Raw genomic sequence first — 26,637 nt, forward strand, 5'->3', positions numbered from 1 at the left:
GCTCCAACTTGTGCACATTAGACTATTTCATTAAATTTCATTTCATTTTTTTTGCTTTTTCTTTACTAATCCTTGAGTCAAATTAAGAATTATAAAGCTAAATCTTTTAATTGTATGTGGTGAACTGTCTGTTATTTCATGGTACTGATTTGTGACAGGGTAACACATCACGCAGCATCCACACAAACTGGCTGATTTGGGGGCTTGCACTTCAATCTCCCATGTTCGGTGGGACCAGAGGGTGCCTCCCCTAGACTTACACAGCCGACAGAACCAGAGTGTTACATAAGTATATTTATATATCGATATTTACAGGGACTCTTCTTCGAGTGGGTCACTATTGACCTGGGATTGTGGTGAGTGCGTCATTCTTTACAGGATTTGCCTGGAGAGAGTGTCAGTACTTACAGGGGTCCAAGGGAATGGGTTGGAATTTATAGAGGGTCCCAGGGACCGTGTCAGTATTTGCAAATGGTCCCGGAGAATGTGTCAGTATTTACAGGTGGTCCCAGGGAGTGTATCAGTATGTAAAGGGGGTCTTAGGAAATGTGTCAATATTTACAGGAGGAGGTCTAGGAGTGTATGTCAGTATTTGCAGTGGGTTTCGGGGAGTGTGTCAGTATTTCCAGGGTGCTCTGAGGAGTATGTCAATATCTACAAAAGGTCCCCTGGGTGTGTCATTATTTACAGGAGATCCCTGGGATTTGTGTTGGTATTTACAGGGTGTCCTGGGGAGTGTGTCCGTTTTTACAGGAGTTCTCCAGTAGTGTATCACTATGTACAGGGGTTTGAGGTGTATTGCAGAATTTACAGGTGGATCCCAGAGAGTGTATCTATATTTACAAGAGTTCCCCAGGGAATGTAAGTATTGTTGGGGGTTTCCAGGATGTGTATCAGTATTATCAGGTGGTTCCCAGAGAGTGTGTCAGGACTTGCAGGATGGCCTTTCCAGGAGAGTGTCGGTATTTACAAGGGACCCCAGGGCAAATGTCAGTAGTTATTGTGGATCCTCACCCAGAATGTGTCAGCATTTATAAAGGTTATCCTATTGTGTTCCACCGTCTGAACGAGGAAGTGTCTATTGCATCCATGTCAGCAGTTGCAGGGAACCCCAGGAGTTCTCAGTATTTACCAGGGACCTCTTTGGGACATTTAATTATCTACAGTAGGTCCCTTGAACAGAGTTATCATTTACTGGGGTTCTGTCACATAGTGTTATAAAGCACACACATGAGCAGAGTGATTGACAATTTCCCACAGTGAGGGAGGTGGATGAACACAGAGTAACCCGTATCCAGATCAAATCCACAGCAGATCATGCATTATAGCTGAAAAGCTCACCACAAATTGATAAAGAGTTTTAGTTCTAAGCCATGTTTATTCATTATTAATGCAAGTAACAAAAAGAGCAACATGTCAAATAATGATTATCACCACCCAAAAGATCAATAGAAAAACACTGTGCCAAAATGGGAGCTGAGCCCCCAAACTCACTTTTGGGGGAAAAAATAAAGGTTATCAGTTAAAGGAGGAGATATACTGTAGATTTGACAGGGGTACACCATTAATCACATACCCAAATCACTACAATGACTACATGGCAACAGCACTGACTGTAAAACACATTGGGACATCCCCAAAGGGATGTAGAAGTGCTTTGGAAATGCAAATCTGTTTCTCTTTTCTCACAGGGGTGGAAATTCAACTGCAGTAACAAATTGCTTTTCAAAAAAGGTGTTTGTGCCAATACATTTAATAGCATTATTCATCGCCTTGTCTTTAAGCTTCCGGCAACATGACCATCTTGGCTCTTCCAAGGGACCCTACAACTGACCTAACTGTGATTTTGACTGAACCATTCCTTCAGTGTGAAAAACTGTACATGTCACTCAGTTGTTTCAGGAAGGTGAGAGAGGGAAATTAGACACTTGCACACCAATCCACTGTTTTGGAAGTTACTGGAGTCCCCAGTTATTTATGGAATGACTGACTGAACACCACACCATTCAGATTTGACAATGCTGATAAAGCTTATATTTTGAAGAGATCACTCAACAAACAGGGGAATGTCTGTGGATGCTTCGAGGACTTCCAGGCAGCCCTTGGTGATGCCCCACAGGAAACCTTGTCATGCATTTGTCAGCATTTAAGATGTCAGCATTAAAAGCTGTCAGCATTTAAGATGAGCAGTTGAATAACCTAGGCATGGGAGACTATAGGCCAAATGTTAGAAGATGGGATTAGTATTGTAAGTATAAGTGCCCACTGATCTGTATGGGCATGATGGGCTGAATGGCCTGTTTCTGTGCTGTACATTTCTGTGACTCTACGGAATTGAAGATGATGTCAACCTAACCAAGAAATAGACTGGGCAGCTGCCAGTCGTTCCTTGATTTAGGATGGAAACTTCAGAAAGGCAGAGGGAGGCAGTAGATGAAGCATCCTCTGCCTGGAGGTCAGTCACCAGAGGCATTTTGCAGGGATCTGTTCTGGGGCCCCAGCTCCTTGCAATTTTTATAAATGATTTTGATGAAGAAGTGGAGAGGTGGGTAGTAAGTTTGCAGATGACACGAAGATTGGTGGAGTTCTGGATAATATAGAAGGTTGTTGTAGATTGCAACAGGACACTGACAGGATGCAGAGCTAGGCTAAGAGAAGTGGCAGATAGAGTTCAATCTGAAAAAGTGCTAAGTTATTCACTTTGGAAGGTCAAATCTGAAGGCAGAATATAGGATTCTTAGCAGTGTGGAGGTACAGAGGAACCTTGGCATCCACGTCCATAGATCCATCAAAGTTGCCACACAAGTTGATGGGGTTGTTAAGAAGGCATATGGTGGGTTGGCCTTCATTAGTAAGAGGGTTGAGTTCAAAAGCTGTGAGGTAATGTTTTAGCTCTATAAAACTGTGGTTGGACCACACTTGGAGTATTCTGTTCAATTCCAGTCACCTCATTATAGAAAGGATGTGGAAACTTTAGAAAGGGTGCAGAGATGGTTTGGCAGGACACTGTGTGGATAATAAGCTGAGTGAGCTAGAGCTTTTATCTTTGAAGCGAAGAAAGATGAGAGGCAATTTAATAGAGGCATACAAGGTGGTAAGATACATAGATAGTGGACAGTTAGCATGCTTTTCCAAGGACAGCAATGGCTAACATGAGAGGGCATACTTCTAAGGTGACTGGAGGAAAATATAAGGGGAGGGGCTTGCATGGAATATGCTGGCAGCGGTGGTGGTAGGGACATTGTAGAGAATTTTAGATAGTCACATGGATGATAGAAAAATGGAGGGCTATCGGGGAGGGAAGGGTTAGATTGACCTTGGAGTAAGTTAAAAGGTTGGCATAACATCAAAGTGCATTTATTGTGCTGTATTGTTCTACTGTCTGTTCAACAACCATCAATGACTCCTGCAGTGGTCAAAATAGAGGTTATTTATTTAGAAATACAACGTGGAATAGGGAATAGGCCCTTCTGGCCCTTTAAGCTGTGATGCCAGCAACCCACCAATTCAACCCTAGACTAATCACAGGGCAATTCACAATGATCAATTGTGAATACTAACTGGTATATCTTTGAACTGTGGGAAGAAACCAGAGCACGTGGGGGAAACCAATGCATTCCATGGGGAGGATGTACAAACTCCTTACAGAGGACATCAGGATTGAACTCTAATGCCCTAACCTGGAATAGTGTCGCACTAATCACTACTCTACTGTGGTGCCAGCAGCTCAGTCAAAGCTTCCTCAGGGTTCTTCCACAACAAAGTTTCTGTACAAGTGAGAGACAGAAAGATGATCAACCCAGCAAGTTGCTGCACCAATTAAAGCCACCGCTGTAGAGCTTCAAAGAGGTTTGATATCAACGGGTTTGCACTCTCATAGTGGTGTTGAAGTTGTTCACTGTGGTCATCTGGCAATAAACTGAAGATTGATCTCCTGCTCTGGCACCAGCAGAGTTCTGGTCATTGGCTTCACAATGCTGCCCTCAACCTCCTGTCTCACTTCAAAGTGCATCAGGATCTGAAAAGGAAATGGCATGTCATGTCAGGTACTTGTTCATTGAGAAAGAAGTCTTTGTGCTCGTCAGTAATTCTGGCTGTTGAAAGGTTAAACTGCAAAGACCAGCTGTTCCCCCCTAAGAGTGATGGCCAAACCTTTCAAACATCCACAGCAAGTGAGGATTCAATACGTATTTCCTCTGAATGGAGAAAGAGTCCAGAGCAAATCTCTTGAACTTAAAATTTGAACCAGAGTCTTCAGGGAGGAATGTTGGGAAGCATTTCCTCACACAGAGTGAGGAACAGGTTTGCGCTCTCATAGCGCTGTTGGAAGTTGTTCACTGTGGTCATCTGGCAATAAACTGAAGATTGATTTCCTGGAAGGGAAAACTCTGGAACTTTCCCTCCCTAAAAGACTGACAGGTTTTCTTTAATTAAGGAAGGAGAATGGCGCAGAAGCAGAAGAGGGGGTTGAATGGCCTCTTTCTGGCCCTGTGTAACCAGCTACGGGTCTGGAGTAACATATAAACCAGACAAGCCAAGAAGAACAAATCTGTCCGTTACTAATTGCTCATTCCTCTCAAAATAAGAGCAGACTGGTAGATTTATGGTCACTGGTACTGATAGCAAAGTTTTATTCCTGTTTTGTAGTGATATTTTATGAACTGTATTTAAATTCCCAGTTTCCAAAGTGGGGTTAGAACTTGCTTCTTTTGCTCCTTAACCAACACACCATCCAATTCTATCAGGTTTAGCAAAGTCTGAATTCACCACAGAATTCATCACAAGCAAAGCTCTCTCCACCATTGAGTACATTTACATGGAACACTGCCACAGGAAAGCAACATCCATCATCAAGGATCCCACCATCCAGGCCAAGCCCTCTTCTTGCTACTATCATGAAGGAGGAGGTACCAGAGCCTTGAGTCCCACACCCCAGGTTCAGAAACAGCTATTACCCCTCAGTCATCAGGCTTGTGAACTGATGTGAATAACTTAATTCACCATAACTCTGAACTGATTCTACAATCTGCAGACTCACTTTCAATGACTTTCTATTATATTTGCACAGATTGTTTTTTGCACATTGGTTGCTTGCCAGTCTTTGTTTGCTTATATACAGATTTTGTAAAATTCTGTGATATTTTCTTCTCTGTGAATGCCCGTGAGAAAATGAACCCAAGGTCATATATGGTAAGATATACACACTTTGATAATAAATTTACATTGAACTTTGAACTTCTGAGTTAAAATCCCCCAACTTACTCGCACTACAGCCAGGTAGACCTCCAACTCTGCAATTCTTCTGCCAATACAGCTTCGCTTCCCAAAGCCAAAAGGGATGGAAGCATAAGGATGGAAACTTCTGTCTTTGTGAAGCCATCGTGTTGGCTGGAAACAGTCAGGGTTGGGGAAGATCTCTTTGTCTCGTGAGGTTGCATAATGACACAGCGTGATCAGGGTCTGGACGGAATGACAGAGACCATTCAAAATCAGCAGGGTTTCATCAGAACAATAATTTGAGTCCCTATCTCACACCTACTGGTCATCAACTTCGAGGCCACCAACAAAATTCAATACTCAGAGAAAACATGGGCGACAGATAGTTCAAAGGGAGATGCAAGAGACTGCAGGTGCTGGAATCTGGAGCAAAGGTTTCTGCTCAATGTGGGAATCATTTTCCTCATTCACTATTTTATATATTTTTCTACGTACATATGCAATAGAACACACAAAGGGATTTAATATGGTAAGAACTACATTTAAATCTATTAAGTGGTCTCAGGGTAGATGCAAAGTTGGTGCCAAATGTGGGGCAAACCTCTCCAGGAGCCATCAATGTGGAAAAAAAGGTCAGAAATAAATCCATTGGGGAATTGCTGAGGAACTTCTTTCACCAAACAATGGTAGGAAAGTGAGATTTGCTGAGAGTGGTGGAGGCAAACATCAGAGGTAGATTCGAAGCAAAAGTTGATAAACCCTCAAGGAGCAGAGAATCGAAGTATGGGGGTGATAGGGGGAGAAAGGTGGAGGGAAGTTTCTGTGCAGCACATTGAAACACAGCAGAGGGACCAAATGGCCTGCTTCTGTGTAGTGTACAAGTGAGTGTGTCTGCCCCAAAAAGGGGATAGCGCGAATCTAAGCCAGCGAGACAGCTCGCAAATCTATGCGAGAGAGAGGGAGAATCTATGCAAGACAGAAAGCGAATCGTCGCAAAATGGAGAGCGAATCTATGTGAGGAGAGCACGAATCTATGCAAGAGGGAGAGTGTGAATCTATGCGAGAGTGCAAATCTATGTAAGAGTGTGAATCTATGCGAGAGAGAGTGCGAATCTACGTGAGTGGGACAGTGTATCTACACAGCTGAGACAGAGCGAGAGAGAGAGCAAATTTACGCGAGGTGGAGAGCGAATCACAGAATCAGAATCAGGTTCATTATCACCGGCATATGTTGTGAAATTTTTTAATGTAGCAGCAGTTCAATATAATACATAATCTAGCCGAGAAAAAAAATAATAAATAAAATTTCAAAATAATAAGTAAATCAATTACATATATTGAATAGATTTAAAAAAACATACAAAAACAGATATGCTGAATATTTAAAAAAAGTGAGGCAGTTTCCAGGTTCAATGTCCATTTAGGAATCGGATGGCAGAGGGGAAGAAGCTGTTCCTGAATCGCTGAGTGTGTGCCTTCAGGCTTCTGTACCTCCTCCCTGATGGTAACAGTGAGAAAAGGGCATGCCCTGGGTGCTGGAGGTCCTTAATAATGGACGCTGGCTTTCTGAGACACCACTCACTAAAGATGTCCTGGGTACTTTGTAGGCTAGTACCCAAGATGGAGCTGACTAGATTTACAACCTTCTGTAGCTTTGTTCGGTCCTGTGCAGTAGCGCCCCACCCTCCATACCAGACAGCGATGCAGTGTGTCAGAATGCTCTCCACGGTACATCTATTGAAGTTTTTGAGTGTATTTGTTGACATGCCAAATCTCTTCAAACTCCTAATAAAGTATAGCCGCTGTCTTGCCTTCTTTATTAACTACATCTATATTTTGGGACCAGGTTAGATCTGCAGATATCTTGACACCCAGGAACTTGAAGCTGCTCACTCTCTCCACTTCTTATCCCTTTATGAGGATTGGTTTGTGTTCCCTCATCTTACCCTTCCTGAAGTCCACAATCAGCTCTGTTGTCTTACTGTTGAGTGCCAGGCTGTTGCTGCGGCACCACTCTGCTAGTTGACATACCTCACTCCTGTATGCCCTCTCGTCACCACCTGAGATTCTACCAACAATGGCTGTACCGTCAGCAAATTTATAGACAGTATTTGAGCTATGCCTAGCCACACAGGCATGTGTATATAGAGAGTAGAGCAGTGGGCTAAGCACACACCCCTGAGGTGCGCCAGTTGCAGGTGGAGGTACAGAGGCCCAGGTTCTTCAACTTCTCCATCAGGATTGTGGGAATGATGGTATTACATGCTGAGCTATAGTCGATAAACAGCATCCTGACCAAGGTGTTTGTGTTGTCCAGGTGGTCTAAAGCCACGTTGAGAGCCATTGAGTTTATGTCTGCTACTGACCTATTGTGGCCATAGGCAAATTGTAAAGGGTCCAGGAGTTCAGTCTAGTCATGACCAACCTCTCAAAGCATTTCATCACTGTCGATGTGAGCGCTGGCCGGCGATAGTCATTAAGGCAGCTCACATTATTCTTTTTAGGCACTGGTATAATTGTTGTCTTTTAGAAGGAAGTGGAAACTTCTACCTGTAGCAGTGAGACACAGTGAATCTACGCAAGATGGAGAGCGAATCTGCGCGATATGGAGAGAGAGAGAGAGAGAGCGCGCGAATCTACGCGCGAGAGGAGGACCAAATCTATTTGAGATGAAGCAGTAATCTGCGAGACAAAGCACGCGAAGAAAGCGCGAGAGAAGAAGCACAAATCGACACGCTGAGGGAACACGAATCAACGTGCGAGAGGGAGAGGGAGCGAACCTACACGCGAGAGTGAGACATAGGGAGGGAGGGAGGGGGAGAGGGAGAGAGAGAGAGAGAGAGAACTTACGCGCAAGAGGGAGTGAGCAACAACGTGAGAGCGAGCGACTCTATGCGAGAGAGAGAAAGACAGTGAATCTACGTGGGAGAGGCATAGAATGAGAGCAACCCTACGCGTGAGAGAGAGTGAAGATCTTGCGAGAGGGAGCGAGTGACTACGCGAGAGAGAGAGTGTGCATCTACACGCGGGAGAGATATAGTGTATCTGCGCGGGAGTGAGAGAAACTACGCGCGCGGGGGAGAAGGAGATCGTGCGCGCGACATGGAAATAGCGAATCTGCACGGGAGAGAGAGCGGAACTCAGAGAATCGGGAGGCGCAGAGAGGGCAAGACTCCGAAGGATTTGGAAAAAGCAAAAATGTCAGGGAGGCAGAGCGAGGGCGAATCCGAGCGAGGCAGAGAGAGCGCGACTTCGAGGGAATTAGAGTCAGAGAGACTAATAATAATAAACCAATAAGTAATTTGTTATTAGTCCGTTTCTGAGGGCAGTCTCGCTCGTTGAACTAAATCATTTGTTTTCAGAAATTCACCAAATTGTCAGAAACAGAAACTAAACAGTAAAGTAAAACAAGCCCTTCGTTTGGCACTAGTGATGGAATCGAGGATTGAGGCAGGGGCACGGCCGACACATACAAGCAATTCTGTTCTCTTGTTTGTGTAGTTAATGTTCGGCTGTGGAAGGGTGACTCCGAGTGGAGCTGAACCTGTGCCCTCGTTGAGAGCAAGTTGCTAGCCACTTGAATGCCAGATGTTGCCCATGCCCAGGCAGTGGACTGGGCATAGCTGTGATTGGGGAAGCTGCAAGTACGGCTGCTCCTCACCTCTGCACATGCTGCTTCTTGGAGCTCTCTCGCCTGTCACACCCTGTATTAAATAGCGTTAGTAATGCAGTACAACATCCTGAAGCCACTGCAGAGTTTGTAAACAAAAAAAAAATCTTACTTTTGGGGGAATGAGGTATTCTCCAATTTGGACATCTTTATCTGGAATCACACGAGCATTACCTGGTATTACAGGATAAAGCCTAAAAAGAGCAAACGGTATATTATACGCATGTTTCAGCTTTCAGTAACACATCAGCAGTCAAGAACAACTCTCATACCACCACACCCGAGGCTGGGGGGAACGGAAGGGTCAGGTGGGCTCTTAACACATCCTCTACACTGTGCTACCTCTCCTCCAATCTCAGAACTACTCTGGGAGAAGGAGATCAGAGGACGGAATATCAGAAAGCTGACGGATGAGGAGACGGTGGGGACAGAGCGCGGTGATTAAGAGACGGACATGGATATCGGCTGTGTAGCGAAGCCATCCACACTAGCCAGGTAGCAACACCCACTCTTCCCCGTCACCTCAGAACTTCCTTCACGACAGCTTTCAGAAGGGGAATCATTGTCACATCAGCAGCGGAAGGGATGGTCTTGTCGCCAACCGTCTCCTTTATTTCCTGGTGTAGGGCTGCCTGAATGTCTGGATGGCGGGCCAACTCATAAAGGGTCCACGACATCGTGCAGGAAATCTAATCAAATGGGAAAAAAATCAAGTTAGACCTAGCACTGGGAATAACACTGAGCTTCCAGTTTAAGTTTCTTTCAGTCACTGCTGTCAGTTTTCAGTGACACTACTGATAGTGCCCCTGCCCCCTTCCCCACCAGCTCCAGTTATCACGGTCGGTTCACACATACTTTGGACTTTACACTCTTTCCCTGTGAGCACATGGGTTCCTTTCAGGAGCCTGCTTCCTCCCATATCCCTATGACATGCGGGCTCGATGGGTTAACTGAACATTATAAATTATCCCCCAGTATGCGGGTGACGGGTAGAATCTGGGGAAAGATTATAGGAATGAGGGAAGAACAACAGGGAACATTAGTGGGGAATTGGGATTACTCTGTGAGCAGGCATCCATTAGTGGGACTGTCTAGGACTGGAAGGCACAGCCTCAGATTTGAAAGACATCTCTAGAACCGGGTGAGGAGGAATTTCTTTAACCAGGGGATGGTGAACCTGTAGAATTCATTGTCACAGAGAGTTGTCTAGCCAAAGTCATTGGGTGTATTTAAAGTGGATGTTGATAGATTCTTGATTAGTAAGGTGTTATGAGGAGAAGACAGAAAATGGGGTTGAGAGGGGAATAATGGAATGGCACAGCAGACTCTATGGGCCAAATGACTTAATTCTGCTTCTATGTGATATGGCCTATGGAATTCAAAGGGCCAAAGTAGCTTCCTTCTATACTGTATTATGTAAGATATGGAAGGTGAGAAAGGCCTTGAATTATCCCTTGACTCTGTGGACAGTGAGTAGTGCCCCAGCTGAAGGTAAACCACTTGCTCAAGTTCAAGGACAGAACTTTGAGACCGAGGTCTTCTGTGATCTAGGCTGAGCACTCATATCTCTGCCTGGAGGATGAAGGTTGAAAATCCACCTGCAGACTCTTGAAGAGCAATCCAGGATGATGCTCTGGTACGGTGCTGAGGGAGTGCCACACTGTCAAAAGGGGAGAACGCAGTGCACTGTCCAAGAGTTGTGTTGCTCTGCCAGAGGGAGTCCCACACTGCGGAAAGAATGACGGTTGAGAGAGTGCTCTGTTGCACTGTCAGAAGGGATTGGTATCAAGGAAGCAGCATTGGGGAGTACCACACTTGTGTCGGAGGGACAGTACCAGATTGCTAGAGGTTGCATCTTCTGGATAAAACATTACACCACGGTGGGTGCAAAAGATCCCAATATTTTGAAAAGAAAGGAAATTGTAGTCAGTATTTATTCCTTAAGTATCTCTTCTAAGATCATCAGGTTGCGGGTTTGTGGTATCTTGCTGTGCATAAATTGGCTGCCATGATTCTTGCATAACAAGAGTGACACCACTTCAGAAGTTCTCATTTGGTGATGAAACACTTGAGATATCCTGAGATGGACATGAAAGATGCAGTGGAAATACAAGTCTCACTGTGATCCCCTAGGTGGTTGTTCTGGCTTGGGTGGTTGTGATTCTTGGGTCCTGTCCTATCTGCAACTTTGCATCAAGTTAACCACAGTGACCCCCCCCCCCCTCACACCTACCAGATGATAGAGCCTGCAGCCCATGGAAGCAAACAATGACACATGCTTACAGTGTCCACACCAGCCAGCAACAACTCGGTGACGTTTCCATAAATCGTTTTCATTGGAAGATTCTGGGATGACAGGAAGTAGGTCAGGTACTTGCCCTCGATTGGTTGGCTGCTTGCTAACTTTTGTTGAATTTCAGCCATCCTTCTGTCAATGTGCTGTTTGGCTGCACAGTGAAAGTACTGTAAGTTTCAAGGAGAAATAGCCACCTGTGTTGTTTTCCCGATCATCGCTTCACACAACAAACGAGAGGAGTCTAGGTTCTTTAAGTAAGAATACTCATTTTTCGGGATCAGTGCATTGCTGGCAAGGCTAACATTTACTGCTCATCCCTAACTGGCCATCTTCCAAGTCAACTCCATTGGTAGGTTTGGGGTCACATGGAGAAAAAACAACAGATTTCCTCCCCTGATGAACAGGGTTCCTTTAATAATCCAGTCTTTTGAGGCCATAATTACTAATAACTGGTTCAATTTACTTTAAAATTTTAGGTAATCAACTGAAGTTAAGCTACAATAGTGGGATTTGAAATGAAGAAATTAGGTCTCTGGATTCCTAGTTCTTCACTGAGTGTATATAAAATTATGAGGGGAATAGGATAAGATAGATAATAAGAATCTTTCTCCCCAGGAAGACATAGGTATAAGGTAAGGAGGAGGAGGTTTAACGGAGATCTGAAGAGGAATTTATTTCCTCAGAGAGGGGTTGGAATCTGGAATCCACTGCCTGAGAGTGTGATGGAGCCAGAGACTCACACAACATTTAAGTATTTAGACAATCTCTTGAATCGCCAGGACAGAGAAGGCTATGGACTAAGTGCTGAGAAATGGATTTAGTGTTGATAAAAATGATGATCATGGTGAGCTGAATGGTCTGCTTCCACACTGCTTCCACACTCTCCCTGGTTCTCAGTAATGGGGATGTATGAACTCCAGGCTTGGACCTCCACATAAAATGACCCCTTTAAATCCCATCTGAAGGAACATCAGGGCCAGGAAGCTGACATCAAGGCACTTACCATCACACCATACCAAGGCACTGTGCCAGGGCACTTGTTACCTCTCAGCACCAGGACATTGTAAAGGTAGTAGGGGCCCTGAATTATGGGGCCACATCTGAGGACGATAAGCATGGCTTTCAAGGTGCATAAAGCAAAGCATAGACAGGTTTACACTGAAATTTGGCTCATATTATGTCTGACCCCATTTCTTTCGACTTTGGAAGAATGAAGGGTGATGTTATTGAAGATATAGATTGCAAGGAAAGCATGACAGGGGAGATGTGGGCATGTTTACAACAGTCTCAAATGAGGGAACACAATTAGAGAGTTGATAGTGGTGGAGGGGTCATTTAACAATAAAGTTCATCAGGATGACCTCTCAGAGAGAGGGGAGTCTCTGGAATTCTCTGTCTCTGAGGGTATTTGAAGCTGAATCACTGGGGGGAAATTAAAGAGGAGGGAGATAATTTTTTTGAGAAAAAATGGTGGATTGAGAGCTGTGAGGAAGCGGTACAGAAGAGGAGAGCGGGTTTTGAGGGATCGAGTGGCTGATACTTGCTCCTGTTTTCTTCTGTTCTGTCTCTCTACTCATGCCAAACCCTTTTAAGATCCATCCTTGTCAAACACAGCTCCTGTGGCCTCAGAATTGACATCACTGTCTCTGCTGCACCTGAACACACAGAACCCCATACAGACAACATTCCCAGTCCACTCGCTTAACCTAAACGTGTTGGCAAAGCAAGCTCCTCACCAAAAGCAAAGATGTAATCCCAGCAGGCCACAAATCTCCTCCAGGGTTCCGGATAGATTTTGTGCAGGAACTTGGGCATCACCATGGTGAGGAGTGTCATTTGGAACATGATGCTAATTGAGTGGATGAAATCTTCTGTCTCTTTGGAAACCTCAGTCTTGAGGCAGCCAATCCGGGTCTCAAAGAGCACTGCGGAGATACCTAAGAGGGTGGACAGTAAATTAAAAACCACCTCAAAGAAATGCACTGTATAACTTGGTGTGGTTCAGCACAGTGTTCTGTTCTTTTGGAACTTAACCAAAGCTATCAGAGGTTTTTCATTTTGCTCCAGTTCAGGAGTGTGGTGTCTATAAATTGTCCTGTTGGTGCTCATGGGCATCAGAGCCAGAGCTGACCTTAGGCCACAGATAACATGCCCCACTTCTTCAATACCCCTCAACGGGCTTGGGATGTTCCGAAGTGCTTTGCAACCCATCAAAGTGTGCAATCACCAACAAAAACCAATGGCAGTCAGGGTGCATAGCACAATCCCATGAATAGCGGTATGACGGGGACCTGCCCAGCTGCTTTAATGCTGGTGGGTAAGGGTGGGTTTCAGAGGAGGCATGATGCCAGAGGAGCGCAGCCAACAGGGAGTGGTGGATGGGTCATCAATAACTTCCTGCCCATCACTGGAAGGGAGTGGGATAACACGTGGTCACTGGGAGAAGGACCTCATCAGTTGGCTCCCAATTTAGCTGCCATGGTGGGGATCTAAACTCTCTGCTACAGCAGAGGCAGCATCATGCAAAAAACAGGCCCATCCTCTGGAATTCCTGGTTGGATTAAGATAGCATCTCCTGCAAGCAAGACAGATTGGAATGAAGAGATAGCGGGAAGAAAACATTGCAGATACTGGCAATCCAACTTAAACTATGAAATGATATACAGCAGGTCATGCAGCAACTGTGGAAGGGGCAACAGAATTAACATCTAGAAGGAAATTGATTGCTGGACTGGGCTAAAGAGGTTTGTAAAGTGTCTGTTTATTAGTCAGCCCTCACCTTCCAACCCAAACTTGTAGAACTCTCTGGCCAGGTCTTTCACCAGGAGCTGGCTGCTGCTTGCCCTCTGCCTGTGCAGATGGAGGATCAGATCAGTGACGACCTTGTTGAGAATGTCGCTGTATGCCGCCACCTCCTTTGGCTTCAGCATGTGCTTGCTGAGTATGCTGCGGAGCTTCTGCCATTCCTCGCCCTCCCTGTTGGAAAGAGATGCTTGTAAGCACAGTTAAGGCATTGCTTTCCATTGACTGAACCAAAGGGCAACACCTTTTAGCTACTGAACCTTCCTGAGTTCCACCTATCTTCACACTTGCTATTACACTCTTCCTTTGGAAAAAGCTGGCTAATTGCCTTCAATGAGAACATCATCTATTTGCAGACATGCACAACATGGACAATATGGTCAGGGCTTGGAGGAAGAGCAGTCTGGGTTTCCCAGTTGGATGTCTGGACTCCAAGGATTAAATTACAAGGAGAGGTTCCACAAACCAGGCTTTTGTTCCTGGACTTCGGAAGGTTAAACACTTGATGTTTGCAGAATATTAAGGAGATGGATACTATTTATTCTGCCTGAGAAGTCTGGGGCCAAGGGGCAGGGTCCAAAAATTCCAGCCAAGGTTTCAGGTGTGGTATTTGGAAATCAGAGGGCAGAGGGAATGGGGAACCCTTCCCAAACGGAGACCAATGTTGGAACGATTGTTAACCAAAGCCTACAGCAGCCATGATCTCACCGATTGGTGGAACATTGTTGAGAGGGGTTGAGTAATCTTTTTTGATCCAGGGCAACAGTCTGGAGAGGGGCTGAATGACCTCCTTCTCTCCATGTGACAGGCTCAAGCTGAGGAGTCTCTGCTCATTCCAATGTCCAACACAGAGAAAGAGAAGGAAAGACATTAATTTCTTAGGAGCCATCTAGCATAGAGTCACAGGGCACTACAGCACAGAAACAGGCTCTTTGGCCCATCTATTCCATGCCAAACATTCTGCCTGGTTCTATCGATCTGCATCTGGACTGTAGCCTTCCATATCCCTCCCATCCATGTACCCATCCAAACTTCTCTTAAACATTCAGATCGACCCCACATCCACCACTTCCACTGGCAACTTGTTCTACACCCTCACCGCCCTCTGAGTGAAGAAATTCTCCCTCAGATTCCCCTCAAATATTTCACATTTCACCCCTAACCTATGACCTCTAGTTCTAGTTTCACCCAACCTCCATGGAAAAAGCCTGCTTGCATTTACCTTTATAACTTTGTATACCTCTATCAAATCTCTCCCCATCCACTCATGCTCTAGGGAATAAAGCTTTAACCTATTCAACTTTTCACTATAACTCAATCCTCAAGTCCCAGCAACATCCTTGTAAATTTTCTCTGTACTCTTTCAATCATATTGATATCTTTCCTGTAGGTAGGTGACCAAAACTGCACCAATATTCCAAATTAGGCCACACCAACATCTTCTGCAATTTCAACATATCATCCCAACTCCTGTACCCCGATTTGTGAAAGCCAATGTGCCAAAAGCTCTTTACAACCACTTCAGGAGCTCCCAAATACATTTACAGAGGAGTAAACACAAGAGGCTGCAGATGCTGGAATCTGAAACTGCACAAAAGGCTTTGGAGGAACTCAACATGTCAGGCAGCATCTGTGGATGGAAATGGACAATTAATGTTTCAGGCAGAAACCCTCCATCCGGACTGGAAAGAAAGGGGAAGATTGCCAGTGAAGAGGTTAAGGGCTGGAGTATGAGCTAGAAATCAGAAATGCAACACTAAATATTTCACCTGGGTAGTCTCTAACCCAAACTTTGAATTTTCAAACTTCTGGAAACTGTGCCCCTCTGACTCCTTTCTGCTTTTTTTCCCCTTTTGTTTTCTCCTCCTGGTGCATCTGAGCCTGTCATCCTCATTCGTTTGTCTTTCACCTCTCTTACCCTCTGTAATTACCTGCCAGTCAAAAGTTGTTTCCACTCTGCCAGTTGCTGATTGGCCCCTTCAAAGGATATAGTAGCTCTCTCCCATTGGCTGGTTTATGCACCATGGCACTGGCTTCTGGTTTTGGGCACCCAAGGGGTATAAGAAGAGTGCATGCAAGATGCTCTGTCTTTTTTCACTGCAGGTTCCCCTTCAGACTGGGTCATGACCAGGATTGAAGGACCATTGGGAAAGTGTGCTACAGAAAGGAGGGCCTGTGTGCACACTTCGATAAGTACCTGCTTGTTGAATGTTTACTGTTGTAGTTGTGTAACTTGGGGGGAACTTAATGAAGTACCTGCTTGAGTTAGAACTATTAAACTATTACTGAATGTTTAGCATCATAGTTTTATAACTTAGAGGGCTTAGTTAGGAACTTATTGACTTAGATGTTTTCACTTAAGAGTACTGTATTTCACTATTTGCTTGTTAATAAATAACATGTTTACTCGCGATCAGTGTCTTCTGTCCCATGTACCGAATTCGCGAATCTCCTTCCCTGAAACTCCCTTTCCATCTGCCTATTGCCCACCATTTCCCCTCCCCACCCCCTCCCTTTATTCCATAGTCCACTCTCCTCCTCTATCAGATTCCACCTTCTTCAGTGCTTTGTCACTTCCACCATCACTTCCCAGTTTTTGACATCATTCCTACCCTCATCTATTTATCAACTCCCTCACCAAGATCTGCCTATCACCTGTCATACTCCGAAGAAGGGTCTCAATCCAAAATGTCAACTTTCCACTTCCCCTTGACAGATGCTGCCTGACCTGCTGTTACAGAGGTGGTGTCACCATTGTGTGGCAGGAAACATGGCAGCCAATTTTGCATACAGCAATTTCCACAAACAATGACAACCAGCAAATCTGCTGTACCAATGATGGCTATTTCCTATATTTCCTTGCAACATAAAAGGAAGCCAATGCTGGTTCACAAAGCAATCATATTTCTGCAGTAATTATTCCTGTAACCTATTCTCCCTGTATTCCTATCAGCTCCTTCAAGATTCCACTGCACAGAAAAGACAATTAATCCACCTATCTGCACATCATTGGAATGTGGGAGAAACTGAAGCATAGAATATTACAACATAGTACAGGCCCTTAAGCCTGTGATATTGTGCTCGTCTGGTTGTGTTTTTACTAATATTCTATATGTGCCTGTATGTGCAAGGACTGGGTCTCTAAGCCGTTGTATCACCTAGCAGGCATTGGCCATTTGGAGCAGTCAAGAGATGACCTTGGTGGGTTGGAAGGTCTGGATTATATACACGCATATTCTGGGTTGTTGTATTTTTACTAATATTCTATATGTGCTTGTATTTGCAAGGACTGGACCTCAAAGCTGCGGAGTTACCTAGAGGGTGTCAGGACAACTCGACAGATGATATCAGTGGGCTTGGCAGTCTGGACTATGTACATGCATATTCTGTGTCGTTGCATTTTATTGATATTCTACATGGGTTAGTTGAGTTGTATGTGCGAGGACTGGGCATCAAGTTATGGTGTTGCAGGGGGTAGGGGAGCGTGTCGGGACTCCATTATTCCATGAATGTGTTCTTGTGTCTGACTGATGGTACTGTGTTTTGCACCTTGACCCCAGAGTGACACTGTCTCGTTTGGCTGTATTCATGTATGGTAGAATGACAATTAAACTCGAATTGAGCTGAAATGAATTAAGCTTCTCTAAGATCAACCTAACCATTCCCTCCCACGTAACACTCCATTTTTTTTAATTCATGTGCCTATCTAAGAGTTTATTAAGTGTCCTCTATTACCACCCTTGGCAGCACATTTCATCAAGCCATCTCTCATCCTCCTTCAATCTAAAGAGAAACACCCTAGCTTGCTCAATCTATCTTCATAAGTCATGCTCTCTAATCCAGGCAGCATCCTGGTAAATCTCTTTTATATGCTTTTTAAGCTTTCACATCCTTCCTATAATGAGGCAACCAGAACTGAACAGAATACTCTAAGTGTGGTCTCACCTGAGTTTTATACAGCTGCAACAGTACCTCGCAGTTCTTGAACTCAACCCCTTCCCCCAATTAATGAAGGCCAACACCTCATACACCTTCTGAACTAGCCTTGAGCATCTGTGGGAAACTGCCAGGGAACGTGCAGACTCCATGCACAGGCAGCGCCAGAGGCTGGGCTTGATCCTGGACCACTGGAGCTGTGGGCCGGCAACTCCACCAGCTGTGCTGTCAATGTGATCGGGTGGTGGGGGGGGGGGGGGGGGGAAGATAAACACCAGGTGGACCCGCTCACTTTTGGTAGTCACAGCTATGGGATGCATTGTGGCCATTGAGAGGGCAGACAGGTTGTCCTAATGCTGGGCCATGAATGTGACATTCCACCTGGATGAAGGTTAGCATGGCGACCACTGACTCGAGTCCCCAGCATCAACTCTTATCCTTCTGTGACCCTTTTGGGGACGACACAACACCCCTCAGCACAAAATGACCTGTGCAAATTTACCGATGGACACCTTGTCCGGGTCAGCATGGCAGTGAAATGCTTTCTACAGTGTGAACGATTGACAGATCATCGTTCAATTCCCTCTGCTGTCTGTACGGAGTTTGTACGTTTTCCCCGTGATTGTGTAGGTTTCCTCCACGTGTTCCAGTTTCCTCCCAAATTCCAAAGACGAACAGCTAGGGTCAGTAAGTCGTGAACACGCTTTGTAGGCCCTGGAAGCACAGAGACAGTTGTAGGCTGCCCTCAGCATGCGCTCAAACTGTGTTGGTCGTTGACACAAACGACACATTTCACTGTTTGCTTCGATGTACAAATAAAGCTGATCTTTTGTTGGGTCCCGAGATGACACTTTGTGTACCAGCAGCTGCATTGTGCGCAGAAGGATCTCACTCGGGAGTTGGAGAAGAGAATGGAGACAACAGAACATTGAGAAATTTGAAAAAAGAAACAGCAGATCTGGAATTCTGAAATGAAAAATAGAATCCCTTTGGATCTGTGGAGAAAGAATCAGACATCAATCCAATATGCTAACTCTGTTTCTCCCTCCACAGGTCCTGCTGAGTGATTGCAACAACTTCAGTTGTTGCTGCAGGATATTTGTGAAGACATTGGAATGCTCTCCACCACCTACCCTGCTCCTAAATGACCAACCGGACAGGAGCCAGGCCTGGGGTTTAACTCCTCCCATAAGCAGGTACAGAGACATACACTCAACATCAGCAGTCATTGCATGCAGGCACACACCCGCAGTGGTCTACTCACGCAGTGAGGAGCCCATACGCGTGTCCTCTGTATTGTCTGTAATCTTTCCAAGATGATAAGTCTGATCGGATTGGGTGCTGGCCTTCCTGCCGCAAGACTTGTTCAATTAACACTGGATCTGCAATGTGTACAGTGAGGATAGGACCAAAATGGGCCTTCCACACTGGCCCATACTTCGCCTTGCCCTCGAGCTGTTAAACAAGAAGGTAAAGTGGCTGAAGGCATTGGCATGGTGACCCTTTTACCCTTAACTTTCTAGTTCATCCTGAATCAGAGCACCTTAAAGGAAAAGTCTATTTCAAAAGGTGATCTGAAGCAAACTGACTTACACAGCACAGCAGAGTCTACTTTATTTGAATCAGCCCAACCCACAGACCAGACTATGTATCTCAAAGTCAGTAGCTGACTGAACATTGATTGATGTACTTAAAAAAAAACATTGGTTGGACATCCATTGATAGTTGATAGCTGAAGATTTATTTTCCCAAAAATATACTTTATTCACAATATATACAGTAAATTTAGTCAGGCCATCTCTACATTCATTGAAACCAGCCCTTGGAACAGAACAGTACAGCACAGGAACAAGTTCTTTGTGTCAAACTAATTAAACTAGTAATTAAATACCTAACTAAACTAATTCCTTCTGCTTGCACATTGTCCATATTCCTCCACTCCCTGCACATTCATATACCCTATCTTAGAGTCTCTTAAACACCTCTGTTATATCTCTGGTGTATCACAGAAACCAGCCTCCTCTCCATCGATTCTCAATACTTTTCACTTCTTCACTAAAGCAGCCAGGTAATCAAAGACCCCAGCCACTATGGACATTCCTGCTTCTTCCCTCTCTGTCAGGCAGAAGGTATAACAGCCTAAATGAAAACAAGTACCAACAGGCTCAAGGGCAGCTTCTATCCCACTGTTATCAGACTCTTGTATGATAAGATGGACTTGGCCTCACAATCTACCTCAATGTGATCTTGCACTTTATCTGCTCTTTTTAGCTCCTCTTTTTCAGTAGATTTTAAACTTTATTCTGCATTGTTATTGTTTTACCTTGTCTTATTTCAATGCACTGTGTAATGATCTGATCTGTATAAACAGTATGTAAGACAAGCTTTTCGCTGTAACACAGTACATATGATAGTAACAAACCAATTCCAATACCTCCACCACCACACCTGGCAGAGTGTCCCTGGTACCCACCACTCTCTGTGTAAAAACTTACCGCACATATCTCCTTTGAACTTACCTCCCTCCCATCTTAAGTATACTGTATGTCCTCTAGTATTAGCCATTTCAACCCTGGGAAAAAGATACCATTTCTCTTTCATGTCTCTCATAATTTTATAAACCTCTGTCAGGTCTCCCCACAAGCTTCTATTGTTCTCAAGTAAACAGCCCAAGTTTGTCCTACCCATTCTTATAACATGTGCCCTTGGATTCAGTCAGCATCCCTCTTCTGTAGTAATTCAATACATTCTCTTACAAAAGGTCAACGCCATTTTCCTCTTAAACATTGCATCAGTGAAGTGTTAGGCTGCTACATAGGTCAATGTTCAGGGACAGAAGGGCCCTAGTCTCTGGCCCAACAATGCCTTGGGAGAATCTTCAGCAGGTCAGGAGAGCAGCTCACTACCATCTTTTTGCTGGGGGTGAATAGTGTGACATTCCCAGAATGAATAAAGACAGAAAATACTTGTGAATATTTTAGTTTTACTCAGATTATAGGGGAGAGACCTTACAGGTGCTTAAAGTAGAGGTAAGTGGTTGATTTATGTAAAGAGTCCCTGACAGAATAGTTAGAGGATTAATGAGGTGAGGTGAGGGGCTTCCCATTCAAACACCTGGAACCACATTTTCTAGCCAGCACTGTTCCCATACCAATAGTGCATGGAGTCATGTTACATTTTTCTGGGAAATTCTTGATGCAAGGATTTAAAGGAGAATTTATCTTTGTCCACCATTTGTTCAGGAACAACACTACCTCGACAACAACATAGGATTATACAGGATATGCACCATTCAGTCCCGTAAATCCATTTGAGGCTGCACTTGATCCTCCTCCTGCCTTCATCTAAATCTATCAGCTTGACCCTCTGTTCCCTTCCTCCTCGTGTGTATCCATACTATTCACTTCAATCACTGTTCTCCCTGTGATCGCAGAGGTTTCCTCCGGGTGCTCTGGTCCTCCTACATTCCAGAGTCCTCAAATTGTTTGCTTTTACAGGACATACAGGTTAGGGTTAGTCAGTTGTGGGCATGCTACATTTCTGACTGTCCAGAGGCACAAGTTCAAATCCTACCATGGAATTTAATTCATTGAACTAAATCAATCCAAGATTTAAGAAAAAAAATGCCAATCTCTCTTATTAATGTAATTCAGAGAAGTAAATCTACTATATGGTCTCTAAGTGATATCAGACCCAGAAAAAATGTGGTTGCTTCTTAACTGTCCTCTGAAAGCGCCTAGCAAACTATCCAGTTGAGGAAGCAATTAAGGGATAGGCTTTAGTAAAAAAAAACAGACTTGGGCAAATCAAGAAGATTGAACATAATTAAATACCCAGGAAATGATGATCTGCAGCCCAAGGTTTTGACTATGGGGATAGAGGGTGCTCTGCTTGTCCTCTTTCAAAATTCCACAGATTGTAGAACAGGTCCTCCAGATTGGAAAATAGCAATAGGTCATTTTCATCTGAAACACTGTATCCAGGTCTGGTCTCCATACCTAAAAAAAGGATATACTTGCAATAGAGGGAAGTAAAATTCACTTGATTATTTCTTGGGACCGAGTGTTTGTCATCCGAGGAAAGATTGTGCAGACTGGGCTTACTATTCTGGTGTGGCACGGTAGCGCAGTGGTTAGCATAACACTTTACAGTACCAGTTCAATTCCTGTCACTGTCTATAAGAAGCTTGTACCTTCTCCCCATGACTGCAAGTGTTCCAGTTTCCTCCCAAAGTCCTAAGATGTACTGTTTGTTAGGTTAATTGAACATTGTAAATTGTCCTATGATTAGGCTAAGGTTAAATAGGAGGTTGCTGGGCGGCACAGCTTTAAGGGCCGGAAGGGCCTATCCAATGCTATATTTCAATAAATCAATAAACTCTGGAATTTAAATGGATGTTAATTTTTTTGAAACATGTAAAATTGTTATGGGGCTTTAGGGAATAGATGCAAGAATGACAATTCCCTTGGTTGGGGTGTCCAGAATCAGGGTTCAGTCTCAGAATAGTCAGCCATGCAAAAAAGGATGGGAGGAAATTTCTTCAGCCAGAGGGTGCTCGACAAGGTTTGTCCTCAGCCTCCTACTCTTTTCACTGTACACTCACGACCGTGTTGTCAGATTCTGCTCTAATTCCAGCTATGAGTTCGAGTTACTGCCTTAGTGGGCCATATCTCAAATAATGATGAGTTGAATCACAAGAAGATAGAGAGTTAGCAACATGGTATCATGACAGCAACCTTTCCCTCAATGTTAACAAAACAAACGAGATGGTCATTGACTTCCGAAAGGTGGGCAGTGCACATGCTCCCGTGTACATCAACAGCAGTTGATATTGAGGGGGTTGAAAGTTTCAAGTTCCTTAGAGTGAATATCACCAATAGCTTGTCCTGGTCTAACCACAACCAAGAGCTTCTTCAGGAAGCTAAAAAAATTGGCATATCCCCATTGACTCTTACCAATTTTTATCTACAGTACTATGCAAAAGTCTGAAGCACATACTGTATATATAAGCTAGGGTGCCTAAGACTTTTGCACAGTACTGTATGCACTATAGAAAGCACCCTATTTTGAAGCATTACAGCTTGGTATGGCAATTGCTCTGCATGTAACCACTAAATAGAATGGACATGGAGAGTATGTTTCCAATAGTGGGAGAATCAGAATATAGGGACATCCCCTTAGATAAGGAGGCCACGTCATTGGGTATATTTAAAGTGGAGGTTGATAGGTTCTTGATTAGTAAGGGTGTCAAAGAATATAGGAAGAAGGCAGGAGAATGGGGTTGAGAAGAATAATAAATCAGTCATAATTGAATGGCAGAACAAACTCAATGGGCTGAATGGCCTAATTCTGCTCTTATGTCTTATGGTCTTACTCAAGACAACATAATCAAAGACCCTATCCACCTCAGACATTTTCTCTTCTCCCCTCTCCCATTGTGCAGAAGCTACAAAAGCCTGAAAACACATACCACCAGGCTCAAATACAACTTCTATCCCACTGTTTTAAGATTATTAAATAGTTCCCTAGTATGATAAATTGGAGTCCTGACCTCACAATCTACCTCATTATGATCCTGCCTTTTACTATTTACCTGCGCTGCACTTCCTCGGTAACTGTTGCACTGTTCTACATTCGGACACTGCGTCATAGAAGCAGACTTTGGCCCCTTGGCCTTTCTAGTCCATTCTGCTTAGGATTGCTATTGCTATTGCTTTACCTTGTTCTACCTCAATGCATTGTGTAATGATCTGACCTGTATGGACAGTACGCAAGACAGGCTTTTCACTGTATCACAGTACATGTAACAATAATATACCAATTTCAGTTCTTTTGAAATTCTGTACTCGAGGCTCAGTCACTGAAAGGGAGAAAGTGATATTCTTTTCTATTTTAAGGCAATAAAGGAATATTGGCTTACTGCAGAAAATGGTTTCGAAGAGGCAATGAGATTATAGATCACCAATGATCTCATCAAGTGAGGGAACAGGCATAAGAGACCAAGTGGCTTGGTCAGGATCAGAGTAAATGAGTCCTTTGGTATCTGCACTCAGAGAGTTAGAGGGGAGGCAATGAAGTCACACTCAGGCTTTTGTTGTTCCTTTCCACACCTTGTGGCACATCGGGCAGCAATTGTGCCATTTATTTCGCATTTTTGCAAACACAGAAGAACAAAGAGTTTTCACAGAGGTACACCATTTTATGAAGTGGGCCATGGAGAGTTCTTGAAGAGAGCTAGCACCGGCACAATGGGCTGAATAGCTTCCTCCTGTGCTGTACTGCATGGTTCCAAGTTCAGTTAGTATGAACTACTATGAACTGATAACACAGTCAAGGCTCTGATATCCTGGGAGGAAGCTGTGCAATTATACAAGGAGAGCCTTTTAAAGTCAGTCATATGGGAACATTTTAAAAGAAGTTAATAGTTATCTATATTCAAATTTCCTTAAATGTTTTGTATTTCAAACTAGGCAGAGACAGAAACAGTTTCCAAAAAAAAACTGTAAATTTTGTTAAAAGGTTAGCCTTTGATGAACCCAAATCTCTGCCTCCAAGTTTTAGAGAAACATACAGGATTTTTTGTTCTGTATTGCATCAAAATTTCAATTTTCGCCCAAAAGAAAAACACTAGAAGCAGAATGCTAAAATTCTGGAATAAAAATAGAGCATGCTGGAACTACACAGTAATTCAGGCAGTACCCAATAGTCATGGTATTGCCATCCTGACTAGATGCGTTTATAATTACCTTAGAATACTTCGTTCTTACCTGCAGCTCATGTAACCTGGCCATCCCCTTATTGAAGAACAGATCGTAGGCAAAGCGTATAGCGCTAGGACCCGGCATGTCTGCCACAGTTCTCAGGTTCTTGTGTTTTTTGACTGGTACTGGTTTCGCCACCTTCTCCGCAACGTACCTGCAGCACACAGTGAAGCGGTTAGCTAGCTTTGGAAATAAAGACATGATTCTAACCTGTTAAAAGAATGCAAATATCTTCACCTTCATCCTGCTCGTTTTATATTGATGCAGCGCCGGCTGTCAAGCAACACTTGGTGGCGGGGGAATAAACTGCTCAATGGACTGACCAATCAACAGAGACGCTGCGGTCTTATCTCTCCAACTATGGACATTAATAAGCAGCCAGGCCAATCCGGAGTGGCAAGCAAGTTCTCTGTTGATCGGTACAACGCGCCAGATATTTCGAAGGAAACTCCAGGCACCTCAGCAAGCAGTGGTAATGATGGCTAGCGGCAAGCAAGTAAACCTTGGGGATGAGATCACAGAGAGAAGAAAATGTGAAATGGCTGCAGATCTGCTGATTTGCAAACCAGACCGTATACATTGAGTTAGAAAGAGGGAACATTTCCAGGCCAAAATTAAAACAAAATATTTCAGAACCATGAAATATTCTCATTTGTCAGAGAAAGCCCAAAGTATACGACGGAACTCTCGGAGAATAAGATTGGGTACCTTAACACTCCCTCCTCCGTCTGTTTTATTTCATTTATGTAAAGCTGTTCGATTTTATATCTACATCAAAACATTTGTTATTCTACCGAAATCATAGTTAGGATTCTGGTTCCGGGTTTCGACAGATTTGGTCTCGTACTCGCACTTCACAAGAAAGTTTCGTTCTTTCAAAGGTTTGAAAGCTGTTGATCATTTCCCCATCCTTCGCCAGTAAGAAGGCTGGGAAGAGTTAAAGGGCAAAACCACTATGGGTTTGAAGAGCTTTGATAGCTTTATGTTAATATTTCCCTGCTTTAAGATAAAGGCAGATAATTTGAGATCCGAAGTTCCAATGATGAATTTCTTACAATTCATGACAGAAAGAAACATTGGGGTTTCACAGAATGGGGGAAACTTTAACGAGACCAGGAGAGACACAAAGGCGCAGAATGAATGGGAAATACTTTGGTTTAAAGGATGTTCCAAGACCTCGTAATAACGAGTGTACTCACTAATCATCGGAGGACTCGGTGACACGTACTGCTCCGTGGACAGAGTACAACGATGGGGCAATGTTACAAATGGAAAATTACAGGAAGAAAGCATTCGATTTCAGTGTTTTGCAACACGTAGCGGGATAATGTCCTGGATTGAGCAGTACACAAATTACAACGGAATCCCCTAACATTCTGTACCGATTTCCAAATCACCAAATGAAAAAAATCTGCACAGATCTTGCAAGGGTCCATTCCATGAATCAGATTTCACCACAGTTTTATGTTTTGGTGAGGGAGGTGGGAAAGTTCTGTCACCTTCTACAGCCAGAATGTACCTGGTGCAGAGAAACTTATTGTTCATCCCCAATTGCCCCTGAGAGCGTGGAGAGTTCTGTTTGAACCACTGCAGTTGTGAAGGTGCCAGAAGACAGAGGAGCAGGAGCAGGAGCAGGAGCAGGAGCAGGCCATTCGGCCCATCGAGTCTGCTTCGCCATTCCATCATGGCTGATTTATGATCCCTCTCAACCCCTCACTCCTGCCTTCTCCCCGGAACCTTTGACGCCCTGACTAATCAAGAACATATTAACCTCCTCTTTTAATATAGTCAGTGACATGGCCTCTACAGTTATCGCTGGCAATGAATTCCACAGATTCACCACCCTCTGGCTAAAGGAATTCCTCCTCATCTCTGTTCTAAAGTGATCTCAGATGCCGGCAGCTGCTACGGAGAGAGAGTAGGAGCTCAGTCCGAGACCCTACATCAGAACAAGG

The 26,637-nt window shown here is 44.1% G+C and overlaps 1 protein-coding gene across 3 annotated transcripts; it reads right to left on the minus strand.

The window, feature by feature from the left end:
* Positions 1–1,343: 1,343 nt before the first annotated feature.
* LOC132384816 (25-hydroxyvitamin D-1 alpha hydroxylase, mitochondrial) lies at positions 1,344–25,051 on the minus strand. 3 transcript variants are annotated; one of them, XM_059956368.1, is made up of 10 exons: positions 24,920–25,051; positions 24,689–24,836; positions 19,186–19,376; positions 13,963–14,159; positions 12,920–13,120; positions 11,171–11,334; positions 9,410–9,576; positions 9,000–9,081; positions 5,263–5,460; positions 1,345–4,018 (listed from the first exon to the last, which is right to left on the minus strand). In XM_059956368.1, exons 2-10 carry the CDS (start codon positions 24,764–24,766, stop codon positions 3,905–3,907), a joined length of 1,392 nt encoding a protein of 463 aa, XP_059812351.1. In that variant the 5' UTR covers positions 24,767–24,836; positions 24,920–25,051; the 3' UTR covers positions 1,345–3,904. The 3 variants fall into 3 exon arrangements, 2 of the variants coding, with proteins under 2 accessions (XP_059812350.1, XP_059812351.1); XM_059956367.1 differs by lacking the exon at positions 24,920–25,051 and having other exon boundaries at positions 1,344–4,018; positions 24,689–24,896; XR_009509010.1 differs by lacking the exons at positions 1,345–4,018; positions 24,920–25,051 and having other exon boundaries at positions 5,341–5,460; positions 7,643–9,081; positions 24,689–24,896.
* Between the last annotated feature and the right edge of the window lie 1,586 nt (positions 25,052–26,637).

This window comes from Hypanus sabinus, chromosome X1, assembly GCF_030144855.1.
Source record: "Hypanus sabinus isolate sHypSab1 chromosome X1, sHypSab1.hap1, whole genome shotgun sequence".
NCBI lineage: Eukaryota > Metazoa > Chordata > Chondrichthyes > Myliobatiformes > Dasyatidae > Hypanus > Hypanus sabinus.

Bases quoted from the DNA above. Each gene is read 5' to 3' on its own strand.
- LOC132384816 (XM_059956367.1), bottom strand. From the start codon at position 24,883: ATGTCTTTATTTCCAAAGCTAGCTAACCGCTTCACTGTGTGCTGCAGG. The intron at 11,335-12,919 runs GTGAGGAGCTTG...TTCACTGTGCAG, and splicing joins GGATTACATCTTTGCTTTTG to CCAAACAGCACATTGACAGA. The intron at 9,082-9,409 runs GTGACGGGGAAG...TGCTCTTTTTAG, and splicing joins GTCGTGAAGGAAGTTCTGAG to GCTTTATCCTGTAATACCAG.